Source organism: Megascapheus bottae, chromosome 19, assembly GCF_031878675.1.
Source record: "Megascapheus bottae isolate mThoBot1 chromosome 19, mThoBot2.hap1, whole genome shotgun sequence".
Lineage (NCBI taxonomy): Eukaryota > Metazoa > Chordata > Mammalia > Rodentia > Geomyidae > Megascapheus > Megascapheus bottae.
The window spans coordinates 32,310,893-32,328,670 of NC_143527.1; the positions used below are offsets into that span (position 1 = coordinate 32,310,893).

A 17,778-nucleotide genomic window follows, 5' to 3' on the forward strand; every position below is an offset into this window, starting at 1 on the left:
GAGATGTTGAGCATTTCTTCATGTGTCTATAGGCCATTTTTGTTTCTTCTTCAGAGAAGACTCTCTTTAAGTCTTTGGCCCATTTTTTAATGGGATGGTTGTTACTTTGGAGGTTAGTTTTGGAGTGATTCAATTTTTTAAGTTGTTGATATATTTTAGATATGAGGCCTTTGTTCGTTGTTTGGTTGGTGAAGATCTTCTCCCACTCTGTAGGCTTCCTGATTAGTTTACTAGCTATGTCCTTTGCCATGCAAAAGCTCTGCAGTTTAATGCAGTCCCACTTATCCAGCCTTTCTCTGATTTGTTGTGATTCTTGGTCCTTATTAAGAAAGTTTCGACCTGTGCCAAGGAGGCCTTAGTGTATCTCCTATTCCTTCCTGTAGAGTTTTCAGTGTGTCAGCTTTTACCTCCAGGTCTTTGATCCATTTGGAGTTAATTCTAGTGCAAGGTGACAAAGAAGGATCCAGCTTTAGTTTTCTGCAGGTGCTTAACCAGTTCTGCCAGCACAACTTGTTGAAGAGGCTGTCTTTCTTCCATTCTATTTTTTTGGCTCCCTTGTCAAAGATTAGGTGGCCATAGGTCTGTGGTTTAATATCTGGGTCCTCAGTTCTATTCCATTGGTCCTCAGGCCTGTTCCTATGCCAGTACCAAGCTGTTTTGATAATTATAGCTCTGTAATAGAGTCTAAAGTTTGGAATTGAAATTCCTCCAGCTGTTCTTTCTGCTAAGAAGTGTTTTTGCTATACGGGGTCTTTTATTATTCCATATGAAATTTTGGATTGCCTCTTCTATTTCTTTAAAGAATGACATTGGGATGTTGATGGGTATTGCATTGAATTTGTAGATAGCTCTTGGCAAGATTGTTATTCAGAACACATTTCTTACAATATTATTTAAAAAGCAAAGTTCTGATGAGCATTGACAGATTCCGCCCCCTCATCCCATATTGGAACTCAGGGCCTCAACTTGCTTGCTTTGCCTGCTCAGTTGACCACCCTTGTAGCCTATTAATTTTTTTTTTTTGGCGGTTGTGGGGCTTGAACTCTTGGCTTGGGCACTGTTCCTGAGCTCTCTCAGCTCAAGGTTAGTGTTCTACCACTTGAGCCGCAGCACCACTTCCGGCTTTCTGGTGTTTAATTGGGGATAAGGGTCTCGCAGACTTTTGTTTTGGGCTGGCTTTGAACCCTTATCCTCAAATCTCAGCATCCTGAGTACATCCTGATTACTGGCATGAGCCACCAGTGCCCAGCTAGCCTAGTTAATTTCAAATGGAGCCAGGAACCTTTTTTCCCCAAATGGCTGGTTTTGAGCCATAGCCTCTGGATTTCAGCCTGCTAAGTAGGTAGTATTATAAATGCGAGCAACTAGCAACAGGCAGTGACTGAATTTTATACATCTATGAAGTGTATCCTGATAGCTAAATCGTTCAAATGAATCCTAGCATTGCACTTTCAAGCTTAAAATCATCACAGATAAAAATACCTATAAAGAGAAGGGACTCTATACTGATGAATAATAAGATATAATATTCAACTACATAAGACATCAAATGAATTATAGAAGGTCCATATTAAGTGAAAGTGAAGAACAGCTAATTATTAAATCATGATTCTCAACAGCAGAGTTATATAGAAAGAAGGAATCGCTTCTCTACTAAGAACATACCATACTGTTTGGGGCACGTCATATAAAGTCATATATTGATGCACACACATGAATATATAATGAGCCTCCCTCAATGAGAGTTAATATTACTAGAGTTACTATTATTACTATTACTAGTAATTATATATAGTATGAAAAAATGTGCATACTATAAAAAGAACAAAATAATGAATATAATTGTACCAGTAGTGTAGTTTCAGGGAATTCCTTTCCCTTCTTTATGAATTCCAGATATGAATTACAAATATTGTCAACTTACATTTCTTACTGTTTATTGGCAACATAAATCTATCCATATTATGTAGACAGGTACTTCATTCTGGATTGATTTAGTTAGTGCAAATTCAAATGGAACATATTAAGGAGAATGGACCCCTATGGATTACTTCAACATATCTAAAATGTTGGAAAAGGTTTCCATAAGGACAATTAGGTTATGTTAAAGAAAAAAAGCATTTAGAACTCCTTTTAAAATGCTGAAAATTTTAGGGATTCAGATAGTAATTTAGGATCTGGTAATTTGTGGAGATGACACTATTTCTATGAGAACATGAAAATTTGAATAGAGTCTTTTTCACAATCTTCTCAAAGGGCCGGGTTCCCAGGAGATTTCTAAGCTAAAAGCCCATCAAGCTTCTATCACTGACCTGCGCTTTGTTGAAAGCAATGTGTATCTCATCCTTGGGAAGGGGTAAACAACCAACTCAGACAGGGAAAAACAGAGTTGGCAGTCATTCAGCCTCCAGAAAATTGCACAGGGCGCCTTCTTTCTCCTTAGTCAAGGAATAAATCACAGATAAAACGTTGGCAGAAGTAAATAAGATGAAGCCACCAGCAGAGTGCAGTGTGGCTTGAGCCAGATTCAGTGGAGATTTCTTGGGCAATTGGTTCCCAGGGCAAGAGTTCCAGTTGTAGAAGTGGAAGAGGCAACTGGTAAAATCAGAGAGTCACGCCTCTGTTTCAAAGATAGGAAAAAGCAGAGGTTAGAGTAAGTTCAGCTAAGAAATCTTAAAGACTTGGAACCATGATACAGGCAAATGGAAGCAAGGACTGGGTGGCATGTTAAAACCCTGGAAGGTCAAATGAAATGCTTCAGAGGCCACAAAATCCTCTCCCCCAAGAACTTGGATGTAAGTGACAGAAACAAGAACAAACTCCGTAAGAAAAATAACACTGAAAAAAACTGAGCTACTGCAGGAAACAAGAAAAAAAAACAACTCTTGCAATAGACAAAAAGAGACTCTTACATTCATATAGAAAAAAGCAATTTTCTATCAAAGAAATTATTGGAGAATCACCAAAAGCTCTTGGTATTCAAAACTATCAAATTCTCAACAAAAGCCTGGAAGAGTTAAAGAGATCTCTCAGAAAGAGAAAGCATTCTAGTATTTTTAGATATTCTTAGGAAATGGTTTTCAAAGACTTGTTTGCCAGTGTTGATGGAGACAATCTTATTTCTAATGCTGTTAGGACTGCCATTTGCTGAAGCAGCCCTTTTAGAACTGAGAAGAAGGACTCTCATTCCTCATAAACATCTCTTGAGAAACTTTCTAACTTATCAAGCATTGTGCTAATGGGAGAGGTCAGAGTGACCTTCACAGGCAGAACTGTTACACATTAGTTGTCTTGTTTGGTGGATCTTCTTATCAGTTTTGAATGCCTTAGGTCTGTCCCCAAGTTCTACCTCAAACTCCACTTCCTGTTTTCCTGTGCAACTAACTTGAAAAAACAGGACAATTAGTTTTGATCACTAAGATTATGATCTCCATGTTCTCCCCAGTATCTATACTTTGTCACTTGTATTCTATCCATATCACGATCTCCTTCCCAGACCATGAACAGAATATTCAGAGACCTCTTCCCTCAAGTTCAAACTGCCTGTATCCCAGCTAGTCTTCAAGAGTTTCAAATTTCATTTAGGTTGAACAAACAGTTTTCTATACAGACACAAGTTTGGTATTGCCTGCCATACAAACTTTAGGAATGAGAATATTCCCATCATCACTTGCAAGTATGTCCTTGAAAACCATTTCTCTAGGTTGACTCATGCTAATATCTACCCCCTCCCCAGAAAATGCATCACTCCAATAATGACTCAGCTCTTTTGACCTACAAAACAGAGAAAGGATCACAGTGACATACATGTTCTTTAATAAAATTAAATGCTGATTTTTTTTTACATTCACTGTTTAAAATCTGGCATCTTTACATAGATAGTACTACAATATAAGGAAGAAGTATAATGTATGAACGACCGTGATATGTTTAATGATATAATTTTTCGAACCATCTATGAATGTTGCCTTTGTGATGTGAAGGATAAATATGTTCCTCTTAGAATTTGCAGGTAAGTGGGAGAAAAGAAGAATAATTTAATAAATACTTAGTGGCTTATTATGCTCATTGTTAAAATGTGGCTTAATTTGAGATGCATGACAATTGTTCCTTTTATAGTTGAATCCACCCTCTTAAAAAAATAACATGTCTTCATCTACAACATCTCTGTAAAGGACTAAATTACTTTCACTGTCATTTTCTTAGCTTTTTCAGCATTCTCATAAAGAAAAAATGACATTATTTTTGTTCTATAACTAATATATATGTATATACAGAAATTGAGTGGAATGTCTAAGATTCTTGAACTAGTCAGAACTCTGAGAGGAGAAGGCTAATCTTTTGAATATAAGCCAATACTTTCATCGACTGACTCAATTTTCATTGGAGGAAAAGAGTGTGGTCTCTCTAAGTTCAGACACTAAATATGTTTTACTATCTTCTAAACACTGACATATTTATTTCAGATATTTCCTGAAGGCAGATCTTACTTTTAAAAGGACACAAGGGCAAACGTTTGGCACAGCTAAACATTACAGAAGTCTTCAGTGTGATTTGTCTCATTTCCTCAAGACCTGCTCATCTTGAAAATAGGCCTCAGGCTTTTATGTGATCTGAAGTGCTGACATTACTCAGTCAATACTCATACTTCTAGTGCAGAAGGAAGTTTTCTGGGAAATCATGGATATTGTATTTTCCTGAATGTAGCTCATTTTAGAACAGGAATTGTGAGATCAGAAATCTGACTCTTGCAGAACAATGGTGGAGTGGCTCAAAAAACAGTAAAAGTCAAGTTGCCAGGAGAAAGAGTCTAAGTGAAATAGATTTTCCTGATTTATTTTTGTTTTGTTAATTCTTGAGGTCATTACTTCAAAATGAGTTTGTTTTGCAATATATAAACCAATCAATGTATTTATAGTGTATATATTGATTTCTAGGAATATTTTCTTATGCTCAAACTTGTTTGGAGCATATTATAAAGCCATCAGTTTTAAAATTTCTTAATCAATGTACCAATTTTTAACTGTATGTTAAAGATCTTATGTTGTTCTCTGAAATTTGAGCAATCAAAATGAAGTTATACTTTAATAGTTCAGTTATAGAGTTTGGGCATATGGTTTACCCATGTAAGGCCAGCAATTCAAAAGTGGAAGCAGGGGATCATGGTGAGAGGCTAGCCTTGGCAAAAGTGTAAGGCCCTAACTGAAAATTATACCAAAACAAAAAGTGATTGACTCAAGTGATAAAGTACTTGCCAGCAAGCAAGAAGCCCCAAATACTGCTGTTCTTGTTATTATTTATATCTTATGAATATGATAACCACTAATAATAAATCTAACAATTATTATAAATATTGTTGTGGTTGATGTGGACAAATGGGAGGGGAGGAATGCAGAAGCTTTACTGAGACACTTAAATATCTCTGCTTGGGATCCTCTATGGAAATCAGTATATTAAATACATAAATTAAATGCTCAGGCTCAGCTGTGTTCCACTGGGCTCCTATAAGGATTTTTTTAAAATATTGGTGCTGTTCACATTTTGAAAACAAGGAAACAGAGCTTTAAGAAATGTTTTATTACAGACATGATACCAATTTTCTCTGAGTCTACTGTCTTCAGCCTATCTTGTTGCACTGTAGAATTTGGATTCTTTTCCTCTTCATCCCTCTCTCTCTCCTCCACCTTATGTACTTATGAATAAGAAAATAGGATTCAGCAAGAGATGTACTGCATATACTCTCAGTGGTTAAATATGACAATGGAACTGAAAATTTCATATTGCCTAGTAATGTTTTACTTATTATAATTTGATATAGACATGAACAAACCTGCTACTATTTCTCTTATTTAAGTTAAACATATAGTCACATACAGTATATAATACCTGATAATGATAATAAACAATAGTTTTTTATTTATATAAAAAAGAAATGTTTTATTACATAGATTAATATGATTCTATGGCATACAAACCCTCAGCCTAATTTTAATTATGTTCTAAAATCTAAATGCCAGTGATTGTATACAGAGATTCCCTTCTTGAATACTTGTTTGTTAAACACATCATTTGAAATAATTTTTACATTTATGTAAAAATCAATGTTAATAAATTCCTTAATAAAAAAAAGAAATGTTAAGACACATAATCAAAGACATAGAATCCAAAGGTCTACTTGAATCCATAGGTCTGCTTGAATCTAAAGTCTCATGTGTCTCTTGTATTCGCTTACCTTCTGGAAAAGATTTCCTTCTGGGTGTGGGTGGGGGAGTGGAGGGGATGGGTCAGGTACCTTGTAATGCAGAGGCCACTTACAAACCACCTCCCTCTGCTGAGCTGCACTTAGGCAAATTTCAAGCCTATTTACTTGATATATGTACTTCAAGTTACTTACTTCTTGGTGTTTCCCATGAAGATTCTTAGTTTAATTTTCACATATTGGGGAAGGGCGGCAGGGAGTAAATAATATCCGCAGGCAAACAGGAATTTTTCCTCCAATTTTGGAAGATTTCATTGCTTCTCTGGTTGAGAATCAGATGAACAGCTGGCTTGTATTTACCAGTCACATTGTACCAAAAAGATGGATCTTCAAATTCCAGAATCATGCCATATTAGGCAGGATAATGATATTAAGAAAAGCACTTGAGAACCCATATATTTGCATTTTTTCTATTTCTTTTATACCTCTAACTTGGCCCTTGCAATTGAATTCCCTAATGTTAATGGCAAACTAAAGAATAAGTTAAAAAAAAAGTTAAGTATCTCTAGAAAGAAGAGAATTTGGCTCCTATTCTATATTCCCTACCTGCCCAGCTGGCTTCTTTGCAATATCTTTGAAGCTTCTGGAGCACCTCACTACAAAATGAAGGGTTGCATAGACCATTTCTGAAGTTATACTTAGACCATTCAATAATTTAATGAGAGAGAAAGCAGGTCACCATTAAGGGAGAATCGAAGGTACTTTGTAAGGGACAGGGCAATCCTAATGTTCCCCGAAGAGGGGAAGTGAAGGAATAGAGTTTTCATTCAGTGTTAGGGAAGAACTCTCTGCTGGGTGTCAGCAACACAGGCAAATAAATGTAGGTGGTGTCAAAGTTATCTCTGTTGGAGATGTATGGAGGAGAGCAGGCTGCAGACCAAACTACTGGTAAGCACTTGTTTCTAAAGTGAGGACCTTTTGTTCAAACACCCACTTGATCTATCTGTACAATTAGCATCTTTTGTCTGAGAAAACAGGGCAAAAAAAAAAAAAGATTCTATATTGCCATTCTGTTTAAAAATGAATCATGACATCTACATAGTTTATCTTGTAGGTCACCATTGAATTCAGTCTGTACTGCTCGATACACATTCACATTTGCAGTTCTCTTGTAGAAAATCAGCATCCCAGGGCTGGGAGTTTGGCCTAGTGGTAGAATGCTTGCCTAGCATGCAGATTCCTTGGTACCACATACATAGAAAAAAGCCGGAAGTGGTGCTGAGGCTCAATTGTAGAGCTCTAGCCTTGAGAAAACCCAAGGACAGTGCACAGGCCCTGAGCTCAAGCCCAGGACTGGCAAAAGAAAAGAAAAGAAAAGAAAATTAGCATCCCACTGCTTAAAAGTCAATGGTTAGATTATGTGCTTATTTATGCATGTATTTATTTATGCTAGTATTAGGGCTTGAACTAAGAGCTTTCGTGTTCAAGACAGGCACTCTGCCTCTTGAGCCACTTCATCGCTCCCAGCTTTTTGATAGTTAATTGGAAATAAGATTCTCATGGACTCTCTTTCCCTGGCGGGCTTCAAACACCAATCCTCAAATCTTAGCCTTTTGAGTAGCTAGGATTAAAAGCATGAGCCACAGGCACCCGGTTAGATTGCATTTTTAATATAAAGTAGGGCTAGAATTAATTCATACTATTTTTTTCCTGTTTTCTTCTTCCCCACCTCCAATACCAACTGGCTATTTCAGTATCAACAAGCAAGGCCCCTCTATTTCTGAAGAGCTACTGGTTCTATTGGCTCAAGCAACACCAATCTTGTAGATAAGCCATGTTTTGAGATGGGACTGAAAAGTTGAGGGTGTGATTGGACACTTCCTTATAAAAATGAATAACTCCATATGACATCGGATATAATGTTGTGCAAGCAATTATGTGCTAGATGTCACAGTCAACACAATATCTACTTTATTGTCAAATAGAAGCACACAATCTTCAAGAACATGTTCTTTGGCCAGTCTATTCTTTCAAATGTTGATAGATTTACCTGACCATATGAACAGAGTAAAACCAGAAAAGAACCCAAAACAATTCACAGCCATGGAAATGTGACAGGCGTGCTGCAAACAGACTTTTTTTTTTTTTAACAATGCTGGAAGGTGCTTATCTGAATGATCAAAAACTATTAAAATCAGAGAAATAGCTGATAAGACAGGTAATCTGAAGTATATTTTGGAATCCTATGATTAGAGCAGAATTTATAGAGGACATGATGTTTAAACTTTCAAGCTAATCACACTATCAAGGAGCAGTTTCTCATGCTAAATTTTGCTGTACAAAATGACAATAAACATAAATGGCCACAACTGGGAGGATTTAGGGTATCCCTAGCCCCCAAATACAAGATCACCGCTTAACTTTAAGGCATGGTAATGAGCTCCATAAATCCCATTTCTCACAATTGCAAGCATATCCCTGTACAGCTATTTATCCTACTCTTATGCATGGCTCCCTGAGAATAGATGTTCCAGACTCATTATTGCAAAGATAACTTTTAGGCTATTATCAGTAGTGTGACAATAATATCTAGCAAAAGGAATGGGAGAGAAAAAATAGTTCTCATGAGTACATTAGCTAAATCCTTCATTTCATCTTTTAAATTTAATAAACATAACCTTTCTTATTATTTTGAGAAGAAATTCATGGAGAAAAATTTCACTTTCATAAAAATGGCCTACAATATGATGTTTTAATTACAATTGAATAAAGTTCCTAATTAATATTAAAATTTTAAAAGCCTCACCAGCTATAGTATATTATTAAAAGCTGTATCAGTTATGTAGAAGTCACTAGTACTTGATTTCCGATGTTATCATCAGATTCTTAAATGATCAAGGTCTCCAAACTCAAATTCAAATAATATTAGCATTTCATTTGCTCCAAGACTAGGAATCAGCACAAAAACAAGAATATGTTCATTTATTGCAAGTAAAACCACCTATCTCCCAAGTGTTAAAATCCTTACATAAAGGAGACATTTTATTTACCTTGAAAATCTTCAGGAAAATATGAAAGTTCCAGAAAAATCATTACCACATCAGAATCAACAGCCCCTCTACCCCACCTTCTGTCTAGAATGAAACTTGTGAAGTCTCTCATTTTTTATGTAGTCTTCTAAATCCATGTCCTAAAGAAAACCCACATCCTTGACTTACTGCAAACTCTTTATCATCATCATTTTTATCTTTTCCATCAACCATGTATCTGCCTATCTCTGTGTCTCTGTCTCTCTCCTGTTGGAGACGGTGCAGGAAGGAGTTAAAAGTCGTTGAAATTGTTTGCCCAGAATACCATGCAGGGGTAAAGACCTAAACTGATTCATTTCAAATTAAAAACAAAGAAGCACAGCACACAGTCCCCAACTCCGAGACCAGAGAAAAGCAAGTAAAACCAAAATACAAAAACTTGAGCTGTTCCAGTACATTGCAAGGGTAGGGGCTGGAGTGGTCTGGGCGCCTACGATCAAGCCAGGCCTCCATCTCTCTTCCCCTGCCAGCAGGTTGCTCTTGGCAAACGCCTGGGACAGTGGCCAAGTATTAGTTTGCCCCAGCCTGGAAAAAAATATTAATTTATCTGGAAAGAATAAGAAAAAAATAGAGCAGCAGGCTTTAGAGGTACTAACCAGTCATCCTCCCTCTCCCAATTCCATTCTCCCTGCTTCCCCCACCAGGGACTAAAGATGAACCCGCCCTGCCACCTATCAAGTTCCCTTTGCAAGTTCTCTTATTTTCTGCAACCCTTGCACCTGCTCAGTACACCCCAGCCATCTGTCCGGCGGACTCCATAGCCCCCCCCCACCCACCGCAGGTTGCAGCCATAAATGAATAAATAAATAAATAAATACACACACACGCACACTAAGGGCGCTTCAGAAGGGCGGGGGCGGGCGGCTGCTGCGGATCCGGCCCGCAACCGCCGCAGCTTGGTGGCCTCCCATTGGCCGCGACGCCGGCGGGGGCTCAGCGGAGGAGGGAGGTAGGGGCGAGGGCGGCGGCGGCGGCGGGGAGGGGACCGGCGCGGGGAGCGTGGCCGCCGCGCAGCCTGGAAGTGCGTGCGGGCAAACGCGGGAGAGCGGCGGCGGCGGTGGTGGAGGCTCGCCCTGGACGCGCCGGCGGAGGCCGAGCTCGGGGTGCGCAGGCAGCGGGCGGCTGTGGGGGTGACGCGCTCCAGTGAGTGGCGCCTGGCAAGGGTTGGCGGACGGGTGCCAGTGGCGCGTAGGCAAGTCCCGGGGCGGCCGCAGCCAGGGCTGCGCGGGACGAAGCTACCGCGCGGGATCCTGGCTTCCTCTCCCCGGCAGGGTCAAGGCCAGGCAACAGTCTCCAAGTGGCTCAGGAGCAGCCTAGAAGCCGCCCCGTAACCCCTACGCAGCGGACGCAGAGGCGGCCGGGCTACTGCCCTTTGTGGGCGCAGCGCGCACGACTCCGAGCGCCCTCCCCGTGGCGCTCTTCCCCGGCATCTTCCTTAGCGCCGTGCGGCCCTGGAGTGGAGGCCGGGAGGAAGCAAACCCCAGAGCTTGAAAGAAAGCTCGCCCTGAGGAGCTCCCGGAGAGCGCCATCCGCTCCGTCTCCACCTCCGCATCCTACCCCGGCCACGGTCCCCGCCGCTGCATCCCTCGCGGCTTCCGCTGCGCTCGGGGCTGGGGCACCGCCGCCTGCGCTGCTACCGCGGCCGCCCCCGCACACACACACGCACACGGACACACGCACACGGGCGCCCGCGCGCGCACACACACACGCACACGCACACACGCGAATTCCCGCCCTTCTCCCCCGCCCCCTCCCCGCCTCCTCCCCAGCTCCTTGATCTCCCGGTCTGTTTTATTACTCCTGGTGCGAGTCCCGCGGACTCGGCGGCCCGCTATTTGTCATCAGCTCGCTCTCCATTGGTGGGGAGAGGAGGCCGAGGAGAAGGGGGTGGGGTGGGGAGAGGAAGGGAAAGGGGTGGAAACTGCCTGGAGCCGTCTCTTCGCGCTGCTGTTGGTGCTGCCGCTGCCTCCGCCACCACCACCACCGCCGCCGCCGCCTCCGGCTCCTCGCTCGGCCTCTCTCCGCCTCCATGTGCCGGATAGCGGGAGCGCCGCGGACCCTGCTGCCGCTCCTGGCGGCCCTGCTTCAGGTAACGCGGAGGTCTCCGCGGGCCGGGCTGCGGGCGGGGTGGGGCGGACGGCGCCGGGTCCCTTTGTTCCCCGCGCCGCTGCGGGGCCCGGCTGCGCACCCGGGAAGGGAGGTGCAGCACCGCGCGGCCGGGAAACTGCGCAGGCACGAGGCTCCGGCCGAGTGCGGAGTACTGCCGGCCAGGGCCGGCTGGGTCTGGCGGCGCTTCCTCCAGCGGGGGACTGCATCACCGGTTCCCCCTGCCCGGCCCATCCTGCTCTTGTTCGCTTACGGGGGTGGCCCCCGGCGAGCTCGCAGGGGTGGGGGGGGGCATGTCCCCAAGGCAGCGCCAAGGCTGTGGCAGGATAACTCCCAGGTTTTCTTTTTCTTTCCTTTTTTTCCCCCCTGCAGTTTGCTATGTGCTTCTCGCCCCTTGTGTTACACTTTGATTTTTTTGTTGTTGTTCACTTGGGTTTATTTATATATTTATTTCCCTGGGATGGGTCCTGAGTTTGCAGGAGGAATTCTCACTCTAGCGTCTTAGTTACGGGACTTGCCTCCACCCTACCCCACCCTGCCCTGTCACCCGCGCGCCTCCCGCTGCTCCTGGGCTCGGCTGTCCTTTTGTCTTCACGCCAGCCCGGAGTTTGCCTTATCTCTCTGTATTTTTCTTTCTTTCTTTCTTTCGTCTTCTCTCGATCTGACGATTTTCTACATAGATCCCACCTGGAAAAGCTTTGATCCCCAGTCCCAAGGAGAGTCCGCCCGCCGGTGCCAGGGCTCTGAGCCCCTGGTGGTAATCTCCACTAGCTACCCAGTCGGCCAAGCGGGGAGAAGTTCTGCCACAGGGGATTTATTTCTCTTTCTCCCGCTCTGTCCCGCTGCCATGCCCGGAGTGGGTCTCGGGGGCGCATTCGCTCGAGTCCTCCCCACTTTGCACTCCAGAGAAAGGAGAGAGAGCGAGAGAGCGAGCCAGAGAGAGAGAGAGAGAGCGCCAGCCTTTTCTTGGACTTTGTGGGAGGCTCTTCTCTTGCTGGAAGCACCTGCTCAGGGCAGATCACAGGCTTTCTCTCCATTCCGTGTCACGTCGGCCCCTCCGCCCTTGCTCCGTGCCCAACTTTCTCGCTGTATCCCCTCCCCTCCCCCAGAGAGGCCCCGCCGCACAGCCTCTGCGGCGGCCGTAACCCTCCCGGTGAGCCGGGGTCCGCGGTGGGGTCGGTGGAAGCCGCGGAGCAGCGGTGTGGGCCGCCCTTGCCCCGCGGGGCAGGGAGATCTGCGGTGGAGCCCGGTGCGCGCCGCCCTGGGGAGGAGAGGGAGGTCAGCGAGGTGGCAGCCCCGACAAGTGCGGGCGCGGCTCGGAAGTGCCACCTCGCCGGAGGGTGGGGGGGCTGGGAGTGGGAGGTGGGGACAGATGGTGCGGATCGCCTCTCCACCCACTCCCCACCCCCTCCTATGCCAGTGGTCTTCACGGGTCAGGGCCTGGCACACTTGGGGAGGCTGTGGGTGCCGGGGCAAATCGGAGCCGGCGCCCGCGGTCTCTCCCGCCCCCCCCCACCCCCGCCACCGCCTCCCCCTAGAGGGGTGTGGGCCGCGGCGAGCCGCGCTGAGCCCTGTCCATGGTGCGCCATGGCGCGGCGCGCCTGCCTGGCCTGAGTCGGCTTTCTCTCTCTCTCTGCCTCTGGGGTTGCCCTCTTCCACTTTGTGGCTCTTTTTCTTAGCTCTAGCTCCTAGGCCGCCTGCGTCCGGTCCTTCTCTTTCCCTTTCTTAGGTTTCTCCTTTTGTTCTTGGCTCTCCTGCTGGTCTTTTCTCGTCCCCCTTTTCCCCCCTCACCCGCCACCCCCCTCCACCCCCACCCTTACTCTTTCCTGACTCTGGGATTCCCGAACTATTAGACTAGACATTTTTTTGGTCTCTGCAGTTTTGGGGGAGTGGATGGAATTCTTTCTAACTTGGAGGAGGGGACCTGCCAGTCACTCGCTAACAAAAGTACCTCCTGTTATAAAACCACCCTTTCTTCTCCCAGGCGCACACTCCTCATTCTTCCTCCTCCTGTCACTTCATTTGTTGTTTCTTCTTTATAAAATGGGGTTTTTGAAAGAGGTTAGGCTGCTGGAGAAGGAGAGGGGGTTGGGGGTGGGAGACACTTCTCCCAGTGTTTGAAGTTAGGAGGAAGACCAGACAAACTTAAGGAATCCTATGTGCATTACATTTTAACAAAGGAGATGTTATATAAATCCAGAAGCAGTGTTTAGAGGCATTCTGTTTGTACGTCCTTGAATGGTATTTCTTACAGACAGTAAGTCCTCAGAGTGTGAGTCTAGCAGTAAAGGTCCATTTCACCAAATTTGAATCCAAATGTAAGTTCTAATCAACAACCTTGAAGTCTCAAGTTAGGGCAGGAGGCCACATTGGTTGGTGAGAGTGTGAAGGAAGGTGTTAATTGTGACCATCTTTTTTTAAGCATGCTTTATGGGGGGAGACTTCTTAATAAACATGAGCAAACATGCGAATTATTTCCCGTGCGTGTTTCTCTTATGTTGGAATTGACTTTTATAAACCTTCGCAGAAGAGGACTTTATAACTGTCGTGGAAGTTACCGGTTCCTCCTGTAATTCATGAGTGCAAGTGAAGCAGTAACATGGGGTGACCTGGAAGGTCATTAGGAGAGAGAATCAGGGCAGTTTATGCATGGTGAATTACAGGGTTAAGTGCACCTTGTGGATTGTCCAACCGAGATTAGAAATGAGTTTCAGCTAATGGTCTGCTTTCATCTCCTGCACAACAAAGACCTAGCTATCTGCAAGGTGAATGAATAGTGAACGTGGGTCCTCTGCAGTCATCTGCTATTAAAAGTGTGTGTGTGTGTGTGTTTGTGTGTGTTTCTCTCAGTCCAGACTAAGCAACCAAGGTTTAAGAGAATGTGCGTTATTTGCACAGATACAGAGCAACCTTGTTTTCTTTTCAGACCAGTTAAACATAATCAAATGTACAGAGAATTCCTCTTAATTGTTAACTGTGAAGTCCATGTTCCAGCTTTACTTTTGAAATACTCTTTATTTGTTTATTCTTTTACCTTGGCTTATATAATGCTAATTTATATAATTCTAACAAATTTTGCATGATTTTAACTTAAAACCTTACAAAAGTTTAACATTAGAATATATATATATATTTAACAAAGATCACAGCAAAAGACCAGAAAACTCTTTTGTTCTCTACTTCACATCTTCATTGCATAGCCTGTTCTTCTAATTTAAATACATTTGAATGACTTACATCAAGTTAAGGATAATTTAATGTTCATAAATTGTAAAATTTGTAGTTTCTTAGCCTGATCACATAGCTCCCATGTTTCCACTCTACATTTGAACCTTGGGGGAAAAAAAGCATGAACTATACATATTCTTCAATGATGTGTTAATATTGAACACATAAGTTGTAGAAAAGAAAGCAGCTTTGTTTTAGGAAATGAAAAAAATCTAAGCTTTAATAATCAACTTAAGTATAAAATGTATATTTCTTTACTTGACTTTTCACGAGTCTGTAAATTAAGTTTTTGTGAGGTATAACAAGGGCTTACTAAGTTGGTTTGTGGACTATTGTACTTATTAAACATAGGTACATATTATCTTTGCATTTCTTCTAACCTTGGAGCATGTGAACATTAGTAATAAGTAATTTATTACCAATGTGTTAGTTGTGATTTGAAAAATAATCTGTATACTCTAACACGTCATTTCTTCCCTCCCCCTCTCTATTTCAGATCCCAGTTAGTTCAGAAATTACTTATAGAGTGTACTGTTCGTGTGATTTTGGTGCTTGAACTCAGGGCCTGGGTGTTGTCCCTGAGCTTCATTTGACCACTTGAGCCACAGCTGCACTTCTGACCTTTTTTTTTTTTAATAATTAATTGGAGATCAAAGTCTCATGAATCATGGATTTTGACCCATGATCCTCAGATCTCAGTCTCCTGAGTAGCTAGAATCACAGATGTGAGCCACTGGTGTCCTGCTAGACCATACTTCTTAATGTTCATACCTTTGTGGAAATTTATCCTGATCGTTTTCCAAAAGTTCAAATTGAGATTTTTAAGAGTGCTCTCCTCTCCTCTCCCCTGCCCTCTTCTTTCCCCCTCCCCTCCTCCCCCTTTCTTTCTCTTTCATTTCTTCCAATTTCTTTACCTACCGACCTACTTTTCTTCCTTCCTTCTCTTCTTTTCTCTTGTTTCTGTCCTTCCTTTCCTTCTTTCCTCCTTTTTTCCTCTCTTCCTAGGATTTAGAATTCCTGTTTTATACATGTAGATGCTGAAGTATTACTGAAACACATTGTCTTAGAGGCAGTGCATTGTACCAAACTAACCTTCATTTTCTTTTTCAATAAAACATTTTAGTTTTCAGATGTGTTTTGCCTTCATAAATTATAAGATTATAGATCAGGAAATGTACAGAGTTAAAGAAACAGATAAGACTGTTTTAAAATGCTTCTTTTTAATCCTAACCCCAACCTCTGTTCAGGGGATTGCTGTCAGCTTAGAAGTGACTTTTACATTAAGATCAGACCGTTATTTAGGAAGTGCAGTGTTTATGTATACATTCTTAAATACACTCTTACCATTTTGCCCAAGTTAACATTATTCAAATTTGTTCTTTTGGCTCAAATACAAAAAGTAATCAAGTTTAAGCACTGCTTAAAGTTGGCAGTAAGTTTTATCAGCCATTTAAAAATATGATAGATTTAGATTTTATCACTTGAATAAGAATTTCAAATATGCCATGAGTACATCTTCTGTAACCTAAGTTTTTTTTGTTTCAACTTTGGTAAAGTACTAAAAGTTGTTTTTATTATTTGTGTTTATATTATTTTTGACAAATCTCTGTATATGCCTGTGCTTTTCCTTAAGAATACTTTTTAAAGAATTTTGCCACTTAATTGAGCAAATGTAGATCTTTATTCTTAACTAATTACCCTACATACGTTTTAAACAGTCCTGCGTGTACTGGACAAGAAGTCTATACAGATGAACATTTAACAAGAGTTTATCTTTTTTATATAAAAGTAATAGGGCTGGTGGCTGGTGGCTCATGCCTGTAATCCTAGCAACTCAGGAGGCTGAGATCTGAGGTTAGAGGTTCAAAGCCAGCCAGGCAGGAAGTTCCTTGAGAGTCTTATCTCCAGTTAATCAGTAAAAAGCCTGAAGGTGGAACAATAGCTCAAGCTCAGGAACAGAGCCCAGGCCTTGAGTTCAAGCCTCAGGCTGGCACAAGCAAGCAAATAAAAAATAGTAGGTACAAAGTAGACAGACAGATGGAGGTGAATTAAGAACCTAACTGAGTTATAGGTTACAGAAACTAAATGAAGATACAGATTTGAAGGTATTGTTTATGATAGAATCTTTCAGAAAAAGTTTGTATGGCACATGAGATCTGTTCAGTTTGCTATTCCTTGTTGCTCTTTGATGCTCTTGAGCTTCCCTGTTGGAGGTTCCAGCTGAATCTTAAGCATCCCAAGTTCTTGAAAGTAATATACACATACACATTTATGCCTCCCACATATATCTGTAATATACATACATATATAATATATTCATTTTATACGTTAGGTGTTTATAATGTACATATTATTATATATACAAATATGCATACATATACATACATATAATGTCTATTGTTTATGTATGTATGTTGATTCTTATGAATGTGGATGTCTCCCACATTTTCATTATAATTTAACAGCAAGTACCAGTCAATATTTAATTGATTACTTCTGTGCATTGTGAAAAATGGTTTAGAGGTCAGGAGTATAACTTCGTCCTGTGCAAATGTGTTGCTTATAGACAGTGTGGAGGGCAGGAAGGTTGGGATTCTAATGCATTTCAATGAAAATTGCCTTCTTTTCCTAAAAATCTAAATTCTTGGACCTGGTTAAATTAGTCTGTGAGGAACTTTCTAGTTCCGCAATTGTAGAAATGACTTGAAATGTCCTTTTTTTCACATATTTTGGAATGGCTTTTCACCTAAATGTGAGGATTTTCAGATACTTAGAGAAGTAGAATGTGATTTTTTTAAATTAAGTTTTTGTTTGCTTAATATCAGTGGTTTATCTTACTTGGTAGTTTGGAAACTGTTTTTGTATTCTTGACTTTTTCTTCATTGAATGTGCTTACAGTGAAATTATTTTTTGTGTGTGGGGAGTATCTCAGGCTTAAAGAAAGATAATATGGCTGGGCGCAATGGCTTATGCCTGTAATCCTAGCTACTCTGGAGGCTGAGATCTGAGGATCAAGGTTCAAAGCCAACTCAGGCACAAAAGGACCTGAGACTCCAATTAACCTCTAGAAAATGGGAAGAGGGGCTTGGCTCAAGGGTAAGGTGGTAGCCTTGAGCTGAAGAGCTCAGGGAAAGCTCCCAGGCCAAATTTAAGCCC

General features: G+C 42.1%; 1 protein-coding gene and 1 pseudogene across 1 annotated transcript in view; one reads left to right on the forward strand and one right to left on the reverse strand.

Moving 5' to 3' along the window:
• Positions 1-10,119: 10,119 nt before the first annotated feature.
• LOC150049804 (uncharacterized) lies at positions 10,120-10,817 on the reverse strand (annotated as a pseudogene).
• A 424-nt stretch (positions 10,818-11,241) lies between these two features.
• Positions 11,242-17,778, forward strand: part of Cdh2 (cadherin 2) — a 217,408-nt gene continuing 210,871 nt past the window's right edge. The window contains exon 1 of the mRNA XM_090353296.1: positions 11,242-11,377. Coding sequence (XP_090209422.1) covers positions 11,318-11,377 — 60 coding nt within the window. The 5' untranslated portion in view covers positions 11,242-11,317. The remainder of the gene's footprint in view (positions 11,378-17,778) is intronic.